Consider the following 10,828-nt stretch of genomic DNA (forward strand, 5'->3'; position numbering starts at 1 on the left):
GAAGGGTCAGGATCTTCTATTCCAAAATTTTTATATCCTGTTTCTATCCAGTTGGAGAGAAATTCAATTCGGTATTATTAGATTTGTGGGATTTATTATTAGTTCCATATCGTTAATTTACTATTCATTTTTTTATAAATAATATGATAAAATTATATAATTATAATTATTCAATCAAATTGATTATTTTTATAGATGATCTATACATAGAAACCTACCAAATGAATAGATACCAAAATGAGCCTCATGGTCCTACAAACATAAGAGTACCGGATTGGAATAAGATTCTTTGTTCTTTTATTTTAATGCATTGACAACCTTATGATATAGAATTTCGAAAATACAATCGTATAACTGGAGTGTATTGAAAATGATAAACAGATAAATTTAAAGATATAAGATCTCATAGCGTATAAAGGCTTATAAGTACAAGGACAATGAAAGAGTAGAAACTTCACAATTCATTGCACCATAGCACAACAAAGTAATGCACATAATGATCCAAATACCCAAACCCTAATCTTAATCAACACCAAATCCACAAAGGATCAAAAACCTTGAACTTGAGAGACTTAAAAAAAAAAAACAGTAAAACTGATCAAGCTTCAATCTCAAACCTTGAGCACTTGATGGAGCCCATGGATATGTCAATCTCAATCAAATTGTCTTCCTCGTTCATCTCATTACCTTCTGCTAACCTCTCCATCGGACTATGCTGCTTGAAAATCAACTCCGGCTGTGCCGACAAATCCGGAAACTTCTGCCCTAAATCACACTTTGAAATTGAATCTTCTTTCTCAAAACCAACATAGTGTCCACTTGGAAGGGCAATCTCAATTAGGCTTTCCTCATCGGAAATCGAGTGATCAGAGCAATCTGGGCTCTGACCCACATTGCCAGAATATGACCAGTCAGCCTCAGAATCTTGATCAGTTGTAGATGAGTACTGATCATCATCAATGCTTTCACTTTCTGAAAATGAATCCAACACTGTTCCCACCACTATGCAGTCATGAGTCTGTGTCTGACCCACTTCACTTTCTTGGACTTTCTTGATCTGTTGTTGTGTGATGGTCTCACTTTCAATCTCTAGTTCTTCTGATTCAATTTCCTCCACTTGATCTGGTGAACATTTTTGATCAATGGTGAGAGACTCATCTTCTTTCACAGATGTTCTTTCCATTTCATCAGGCACTGTTTTGTGTCTTGAGGTAAAGAAAATGGAAGATATGATGATCAAAAATGAAGTTGTGATGAGGATAGGTAAGAACCCAAAACCTAGAAAACAAGCAGAGACTATAACTGGGACAAGAACAGCAATCCATGGTAATGGGTTCTTGAAGAAACATGTGGAACAAGCCATTTGATTCTCAGATGTGTCTTTCACATTCATGGATTATGAAATATGATAAATAAATAAAAGAAAGGAAAAATACTTATTTGATTGAAAGAAATTGAAGTGAGAGCAATGAAGAGAAGCTAAACTACAGATTTGGTAAAGTATATGAAGAAAAGGATATGCAAGGCGGCTTGGGACAACGTTGTCGGATTTACCTTAAAACTGTCAAACGAGTAAAACTCACAGTTATGTTGTGACCTACGCTGAATTTTGGTTAAATTCCTTTCGAAACTACCAAATGAGCAAAATTCACAAACTTTGACATGACCTGCGCTGGATTTTAGTCAAATTCCTTTCGAAAGTGCCAAATAAGCAAAACTCACAACTATGTTGTGACCTAAGCCCCATTTTTGTCAGATTCCATCGTTTAGGCCTTCCACTGAGACAATGATATGGATAGACAAATCAAGTTTGGAGACAAAAGAAGAAGTTTGAAACCTTCAATCTCTAAATCTTTGCTCACAAATTAGGCACATGGGAGAGAAGGAAAAAAAAGGAAAGGTACATAGTGGATTTCAACAGATTCTAAAGATACCCTATAAATATGTATGTGGAAAGGGAATGAACTAGGAGGGAGAAAAGAAAAGGCCCAATTTGAGTTGAAGGTGTATTGTGCTTAGAGATTTGGGAAAACAGATAGAGCTGCACTGGTTTGCAAAGCCAAAAACAAATTAAAAAAAAAAAAGAGAGAGAATGTGACGAAAATATTTGGACGTGGACTCAACTAAATTGTGTTGTCTTTGTTTATTATCAAAGACTCACAGTTCCCAATCCTCCACTGTTTTTAGAAAACTGGGCTTTTGTTATCTAACACAATCTGCTGGTCTTCTTCTGTACGGATTCCATTGAAAAATCCAAAACCCTAGCGTCTCTACATCTGTTTACAGCCTCAAAACTTGGAAACAAGAGAAGCCATGTGCAGACCTCTGAGCTCACCACATGGCACTCCCTCTCCAAACAAACAAAGATAATGTATTTTTCTGAAAAAAACTAGAGAGAAAAAAAATCACAACCAAACAGACCCTAATTCATGATTCACAACAATACCTGAAGAAGCTTTTTCATCAAAGATTTCAAAGATGGAGAAAACCCATTTGTGTACTGATCAGTTGCTTTCAATTCAACCAACCCAATTCACAAAACTGGTGCTTTTATGAAGGGTTGCTTTGAATGAACTCATAAAATAATGACCAAGAGCCCAGAGAAGACAAATCCTTGGTCAAATATTCAGGGACTTTGGTGCAATGACATAAAAAACTTTAACAGTCAGAGAGGTGACTTATCAAGCACCAATAAATATAAATGGTATAATTGCTCAGGTCAGATCCCCATCTCCGTTAAACAAGTAAATTAGATATTTAGATTGCAACAGGTTATTTTAATAATTTTTTATTTTTTTATTAAAAGATGTAAAAAAAAAAAATATGATAATTTATAATAACTTTTTGACATTTTAACTTTTTAACTAAAATATATTGCCCCCAAACGAAGCCTATAGTTTAAAGATATTCAAAATTCACAATTTAAAATTTAAAATTTAATAAGATATTATGTTATCGTTGGTCCTTTTAAAAAATTTAAACATTTTTCATTACATTTTGCACTCTTATTTAATGTGTCTCACTTAAATGCCTCTTTTTCTCCTGAAGTTGTCGGAATTATTCGTAATAAAATATTAGCTACAATTGAAAAGGTCTTATCAATAAAATTTCCATTTATCGGCGATCTAGGCATAGGTAGCAATCCGTTCTACATTTCTTCTCTTTCTTCAACAGGCACGTTGTTAGAGCCCCGGGCTCCTCCCACTGCTTGGGAGCTTACGGTTTCATATTCTATTTCACTTTCCGATTATTTATTGACTTTTTAATTGTGATTTAATTTTTGGATCATGTCACAACGTCGTTAATCTCCACCAAAGAAGTTGACAGAAAATAATATTGTGACAATTGCACATAATCGTCACATGATTATTTACTGTCAATTTCTTAAATAGAAGCAGTCTTGTCACAAATTAACAAAAAATTAAAAGAATTAATTGTCACAGTTGAAAAGAAAAAGAAAAGAAAAGAAAAGTGTAAGATAAATATAATTTAACCATATAAAATAGACGGCAACAAAGAGATTGCAAAATAGAATATACCAAAGAACATGTATGCACCTGACTCATAAATTAAAAATTTTCCTAAAAGTCCAAATTTTCTACATAAATTATACATAAAGAGCATAATATACCATTTAGGCCTCATTTGGGAATATTTTATTTTAGTAATTTTTAAACTTTTTACAAAAAAATATGCAGAAAAGTAGAGAGTGATGTGATAATTTATAATGACTGTTTAATTTTTTGACAAAAATATATAATTAACAAACGAAACCTCAGTTATTTTATTATGTTGGATATATTCGTTCAATCTATATTATATATATATATATATATATATGTATATATATTATCTTTTTAGTTTTTATAAACAAAATAAACAAGATCATGGCAATTTGGAGGGTACCCTTATTAGTTTTGATTATGATCTAATGCTTTTTTTCTTTGGTTTGTGCCTTTAATGATGGCTTTATGTATGCTTTTTAACATGTGGGGTGTGAATGTCTCCACCTACTAGCAATGCTAGCCCCACTGTCACTACTAAGTTGGTGGAAATGCAATTTGTAGCCCCAAAATCATGCCCCCACTACATTTGTTTTTCAAGTCAACCTACACTATACTAGCTTTGATGGGTAAATGTTTTGCATATTGTGAGGGAAGTGTTACCTATTCATCTACCTACTCCATTCCCTATTTTTGTCCATGCTTGCATGAAGTAAATATTAAATAATGAAAATTTTAAGGAACAATTTCAATTCAGTGTATTTTATAAAAAATAATTACAGATATATTAAAAAATTATAATTATAATTATTAATGTTGATATTATTTTTTAAAAAATACGCTAATATGTAATTTTTCCAAAATTTAATATTGATTTAGGCACATTAATTATGATATGAGGATTTGTGAGTTTATTTTGATAATTTAAACTGTTCATATTATAGGGTTCAACGAACATATTATTTATGAAAAAAATCAGATTAATTGAATATCTGTAGCCCCATGATCAAGTATTAATTATTTTAAAAAAATTATCAAAATCATACTAACCATTTATTTTTTGTTTTATTTTATAAATGTGCTCTTGTTGTGTGGTTACAAATTTTCAATTGACTTTTTCTTTTCATAGATGATATACTCGACGAACCTTATAATATATGAACAATTTGTATAATCAAAATAAGTCCAAAACAAATTCCCATTAGGCCGCACAACAGCAACCCTCTATCCGTAGTAAGATTACACTACCAAATATTAAGGTTTTAGAGACCAAAATTAAGGTTTTAGAGTCCAAAATTTAGGGGTAAAACTATTTTTAGAAACAAAATATTTTTATTGCAAAAAGTGTCGTCATTATATTTTTAACAATGAAAATTGAACATTAGTAATGAATTATTATCCTTTTGGAACCAAATTTTTTGTCTCAAAATATAAACCATTTGAAACCAAATTATTTTGTCTCTAAAAGTCTATTTATTACTGACATTTTCAAAATTTTGTCGCTAAAAGTCTTATTTTTTTATTTTTTGCGATGACCTTTTAACGACTATCTGTACGGCGATAAAAATTAGTCTCTAAATGTCTTTTGCAACAAAATTTTTACCTTTAAAGACCAAAAAAATTAGTTTCTAAAACTCTTATATGTTGTAGTGTTAATGAAAAAGAAAAAGCATCTATCTATTTTTGAAGGACAAGAGATCTCTCTTGCTCTTTCTAAAACTTTTCTCTGCCAAACAAATAGCAGTGCGCCGTTTGGGAAGGGAAGGGGGCTCCGACCTCTCTTTGGTCACCTCTCTCCTCTCTCTCTCCCCCTTTTTTCGTTCTACTTTTTTGCAAAATAAGTCTTGGAAGATCATCATTCCCAATCTCTCCCTCCTTGTGAGGTGCTTCTTCTCTCTAGGGTGGAGATTTTTGAGTTTTCTCCTCATTTTCCCTCTTTGTCGGAACTAGATATGTCGCCTCTTCGCCTCGTCTCACCACTTTTTGCCGCCACCACCACATCACAAGTAGATCTGATGCCCATCGAAGCCCATCGCCGCTTCTTGCTACAGACAATACCACTGCCACGCCGCGGCCCATCCTCCACCATACCTGGTTTCTTCCTTCCCAGATCTATGCTTTGGTTTGCTTTTTTGTTTTTGTTTTTGTTTTTGTCTTTGTTCTGTTTTTTTGTTTGTTTGGACTCCATGGATGTAATATTGGTGGCTTACCCTCTGTGGGGTGGAAGCTGTTGTGGTATCTCTGACTAGCCCTAGTGTTGATCTTTTATAATCGCTTCTGCATTGCAGTACGAGTTAGGATCTTGTAGAATCATGTCTTTGATACTATTTCGGCTCTGCCTAAGTGCCTCTTTACTCATTTTTCTTTTGTTTAGTGTAAGCTCTATTTTGTTGGCATGGAATCCATTATAAGTTCCATTTGGCTAATCCTTAATGGATTTAACTCTCCAAAAACAAAAAAGAGTATCTGCCTAATTCTATTTGTGATATTTTATTGGTGAGTAATGCCCTATAAGATGGCGTCACTATGAGCTCAATATTTTTTCATGACATGAACCTCCATGAAGAAAAATAAGAGATCCAGACAAAGAGTAGAATTTGGTGAAAGCAAAAAAGGAAAAAAGAAAAGGAGGTGAAAGGACAAAGAAAGAGATCATGAAATTCCACTTGCTACTTGAGTATGGCAATTTGTTTTCTCTATGGATAATAATGATATCTTAGGCAGTTTCTTCTTATTTCACATTCTAATGCCTTTGCCAAAAAAGTCACCCAAAAATAATAGTAATAATAAAACGAAAAGGAAAAGAAGAAGGAAAAAAAAAGTTCTAATGCATTCATGGGTTTCTATTGCATGTGAAATTATAAGCAAATCAGCTTGGATGGTTTTCCTTTTCCCTTTATCTTCTATGTATTGCTTTGTTTATTATTGTTTTTGTTTTACTTGGTTTTGAAACAAAAATAATAAAACGTTTGAAAATATCAACCATTTTTGTTTATATGCAAAAAAACAGTTTACGAAATGTAAAAAACAACATTTTGGTATTCTAAAAATGGGTTTTTTTTATATATAAAAAAAAATTACTCCAAACAAATTTGATGTGTTTTTGGGAAACTGCCAAATAAAATAAAATAAATGATGTTACTCTCCATGTCAAACGGACCAACTAACAAAAGTGAATTAATAGTTCCAAAAAAAGAAAAATGAAAAAGTGGATTAATTAAAGGGGCTTTAAATATCTGAACTAAGGAATGTTGTCTGGGTTTATGGTGTCCATCACGAGTCATGTTTTAATAATTTGAATCATTTATTTTGATTCTTCGTGTATATTATTTATAAAATAATTAGATTGATCTGATAATCGTAACATATTCAATTTATCTATAAGAAAATGGACGACAAATATATTTTTAAAAATAGATCATCCATTTTTGATAAGATTTCATCTGTAACTGCCTCTGTAACTGAGTAACTGCCTCTGTAACTAACTCTGCATTTCCACAGATCCCTCAGTCCAAGCTTCATCAGTTCACTTAGTCCAAGCCTCATCAGTCACAGCAGTAGTTCAACTGCATCAGAATCAGCATTGATATGTTGTCTATCAGAGTCCTGTATTGATAGCAGTCCTCATTATAATATCTGTAACAGTTGTAAAGTTTGTTAATTAGTTAGAAGTGTTTGTTAGTGAATTAGTTAGTTAGTGTTAGTTAGTTATAAATATCATCTCTGCTGTAATGTAATCATCGAGTGCAGAAAGTAATGAAATAAATCTTCATCTTCCACATGGTATCAGAGCTTGTTAGAGCTCTCACGAGCAGATTCATCCATGGCTGATCCTGTTTCTCTTCCATCTAATCTTACTTCTCTCTTATCAAATTTTAGTTCTCTTGTCACTGTTAAACTTGATGTCAGCAATTTCCTTATATGGCGAAATCAACTTCATAATATTCTTCGAGCCACTGGTTTTTTGGGCTATGTCACTGGAGCAATTCCTTGTCCTTCATCCGAAATTACTGATGCCTCTGGCAAAACAATTCCTAATCCTGCATATGCTCAATAGGAGGCTATTGATGCAAATCTTCTCACATGTCTCATTGCAACTCTTTCTCCTGCTGTATATTCTTCTGTTCTTCATCTACAAACTTGCTCACAAGTCTGGAAAGCACTTGAACAGAGATTTACATCTATCTCTCGATCTCATATTCATCAGCTAAAGAACAAACTTCACACCATACGGAAGCAGTCTTTCTCAATTGACAGTTATCTGTCACAGATCAAAGCTATTTCAGATCAGTTAGCTTTGTCTGGTGCGAAGGTTGATGATGAAGACCTAATTCTTCTCATATTAAATGGCTTACCAGAAGAATATGATGCATTCAAAACATCCATTCGAACTCGATCTACTTCAGTGTCTATGAAAGAACTGTGTTCTCTCCTTGGATCAGAAGAAATTCATATTGAAAGTAAAATCAAGCATTCATCTAATCAAGACTTGTATGTTGCCTATTCAGCAACAAAAGGTTCTTCATCTGGTTCTGTTTTTGATGCTTCATCCTCTAACTTTGGGTCAAATCATCGCTTCAATAATTTTAGAGGCAGAACTCAGCACAGAGGAAGCCGAGGTGGTAGATCTCAGAATAATTTTCGTGATTTTCGTGGTGGAAACAGAACTAATCGACATTCTTCTGGAAATCGTTTTAAATCAGAATATCCTTCTGCATCTGTGTGTCAGATCTGTGGAAAATCAGGCCATATTGCTTTAGATTGTTGGTATAGACATGATAATGCTTATCCATCTACTACCACTACTACACCAAAGGCCTATACAGCAACAGTGCCTTCACCATCATCAGACTCTACTGTACCCCCTTGGTATATCGATTCAGCCGCTACAAATCATCTCACACATGACTTGACCAATTTTCAGCAATATCAAGAGTATCAGGGATCAGATCAAGTTCAAGTTGGAAATGGCTCAGGTTTGCCTATTCAACATGTTGGCAATGGTATTCTTCCTACACCACATTTTTCATTCCTTCTTTCCAATCTTTTACATGTTTCTTCTATATCTTCCAATCTTCTATCTGTTCATCAATTAACCAAGGATCATAACTGTCTTGTTATTTTTTATTCTGATTCTTTTATCATTCAGGACAAACACACACATAAAGTTCTGCATAAAGGCTACAATGTGCATGGTCTTTATCAAATGTCTCCACCATCTTCCATCTGTTCCAAGCAACCACAGGTTTTTCAGTCTTCCACTGGTTCTACTGCTTCAGTTTCTGATCTGCTGTGGCATAAAAGGTTGGGGCATCCTTCAACTGTCAAGCTGCAGCACTTGGCATCACATCTTCCAAATAAAACTAGTTTCAATAAAGCCATAGCTTGTACTGACTGCTATGTGTCTAAAAGTCATAGACCTCCCTTCCAAATGTCTTGTTCATCTGTTGATAGTCCATTTTCTCTTATTCATGCTGATGTATGGGGACCGTTTACTGTTGATCATGCCCTATTTCGATTTTATGTTTTGTTTGTTGATGATTGTACTCGATTCACTTGGATCTATCCTTTACACTTTAAGAGTGAAGTCTATGACAAATTGCTTGAGTTTAAAGTCTATGTAGAAAATCAATTTCATACTTCTCTTAAAATTCTACGAACTGATGGAGGTACTGAATTTGTTAACAAAAGAATAGCTGCTCTCTTCTCTTCCCATGGTATTATTCACCAAACCAGTTGTCCTTATACTCAAGCTCAGAATAGTGTGGCTGAAAAGAAGCATAGGCATATAACTGAAACCGCTATTACTCTTCTTCATCAATCTTCTCTTCCTTTAAAATTCTGGTTTGATGATGTAGCCACTGCTGTCTTTTTAATAAATAGAATGCCTAGTTCTATTCTGTCCAATACATCTCCATTTCAGGTTCTTTTTCACACACTTCCAGATTATTCCTTCTACAAAGTCTTTGGTTGTCAATGCTTCCCTTGGTTGAAACCTTATACTACTCACAAGCTTCAACCCAAGTCTGTCTCCTGTGTTTTCTTAGGCTATCATCCAACTGTTAAAGGGTATAGATGCTTAGATCCTCTAACTGGCAAACTATATCTCTCTAGACATGTTATCTTCAATGAATCTTGTTTTCCATATGCAACTACTGTTGCTTCATCTGCTTCTCATTCTTTCTCTTTGCCACATCTTCATCAATTTTTCTGGCCTTCTTCTACTTGTTCTGTATCTCAGATTTCTCCTTCTTCTCAACCTTCTCTTTCTCATTCTTCTTCTTCATCTCCTTCTCTTTTATCTGTGTCTCAAGCTTCCTCATCTTCTCCTCATCCTTCCATTTCCTCTCCTCATGCTATTCCTATTACCTCTCTTACTATTGATCTTCCTCTACCTTCTGCTCCCTCTTCTTCCAATATTCACCCTATGCTTACCAGATCCAAGACAAAACCTCCTGTTTGTCTTACTGCTGTATCAGATTTCTCTTATCTTCATTCTGAACCTCCCACTATTGCAGCTGCCTTAGCCTCTCCTGTATGGTTTTCTGTTATGCAAGAGGAGTTTCAAGCTCTGCAACAACAATGTACTTGGGATCTTGTGTCTCTTTCTTCCCATAAAACTACAATTGGATGTAAATGGGTGTATAGAATCAAACGTAATTCTGATGGTTCTGTGGCTAGATACAAAGCCCGATTGGTGGCTAAAGGGTACTTACAGCAAGAAGGAGTTGATTTTCATGAAACCTTCAGTCCTATGGCAAAGCAACCCACCATTCGCATCTTTCTGTGTTTAGCTCTGCATTTTTAATGGCCTATTCACCAGTTAGACATTTCTAATGCCTTCCTTCATGGCACCTTAGATGAAGAGGTTTATATGCTTCAACTCCCAGGTTTTGTTCACAATTCTCACCAAGTATGCAAGCTTAAGAAAGCTCTATATGGCCTCAAACAAGCTCCTCGAGCTTGGTTTTCTACCTTCTCTAAATTTCTTCTCTCTCAGGGATTTGTTAACAGTCACTCAGATTCTTCTCTCTTTGTTCAACATACCAAAACTAGTCTTATCATTCTTGTTGTTTATGTTGATGACATCTTGGTTACTGGCAGTGATTCTTCCCTTCTTACTAAGTTTATTCATCACATGCATACTGTTTTTTCCATGAAAGAGTTAGGTCCCATGTCCTATTTCTTAGGCATCTCTGTTCAATCTTTGCCTCATGGTTATTTCTTGTCTCAAGCTAAGTATGCCACTGAACTTTTTCATAAAGCAGGTTTGACTAATTGTAAACCTTGTTCTACCCCTTTAGCTGTTAAACCTCCTCTTTCTG

At 34.3% G+C, this 10,828-nt stretch overlaps 1 protein-coding gene and 1 long non-coding RNA gene across 4 annotated transcripts; one reads left to right on the forward strand and one right to left on the reverse strand.

Moving 5' to 3' along the window:
• Positions 1 to 382: 382 nt before the first annotated feature.
• On the reverse strand, positions 383 to 2,729 carry LOC114289882 (uncharacterized). Of its 3 annotated transcripts, none has more exons than XM_028233716.2 (2): positions 2,447 to 2,729; positions 383 to 1,205 (listed from the first exon to the last, which is right to left on the reverse strand). In XM_028233716.2, exon 2 carries the CDS (start codon positions 1,181 to 1,183, stop codon positions 599 to 601), a length of 585 nt encoding a protein of 194 aa, XP_028089517.2. In that variant the 5' UTR covers positions 1,184 to 1,205; positions 2,447 to 2,729; the 3' UTR covers positions 383 to 598. The 3 variants fall into 3 exon arrangements, with proteins under 3 accessions (XP_028089517.2, XP_028089516.2, XP_028089515.2); XM_028233715.2 differs by having other exon boundaries at positions 383 to 1,278; positions 2,447 to 2,709; XM_028233714.2 differs by having other exon boundaries at positions 383 to 2,723.
• Positions 2,730 to 5,209: 2,480 nt separating this feature from the next.
• LOC145794846 (uncharacterized) lies at positions 5,210 to 7,289 on the forward strand. The gene is made up of 2 exons (XR_014334795.1): positions 5,210 to 5,597; positions 7,005 to 7,289. It is a non-coding gene; the product is annotated as an uncharacterized LOC145794846 (long non-coding RNA).
• The last annotated feature ends 3,539 nt before the right edge of the window (positions 7,290 to 10,828 follow it).

This window comes from Camellia sinensis, chromosome 7 (assembly GCF_055761805.1).
Source record: "Camellia sinensis isolate YWXY chromosome 7, ASM5576180v1, whole genome shotgun sequence".
Classification (NCBI taxonomy): domain Eukaryota; kingdom Viridiplantae; phylum Streptophyta; class Magnoliopsida; order Ericales; family Theaceae; genus Camellia; species Camellia sinensis.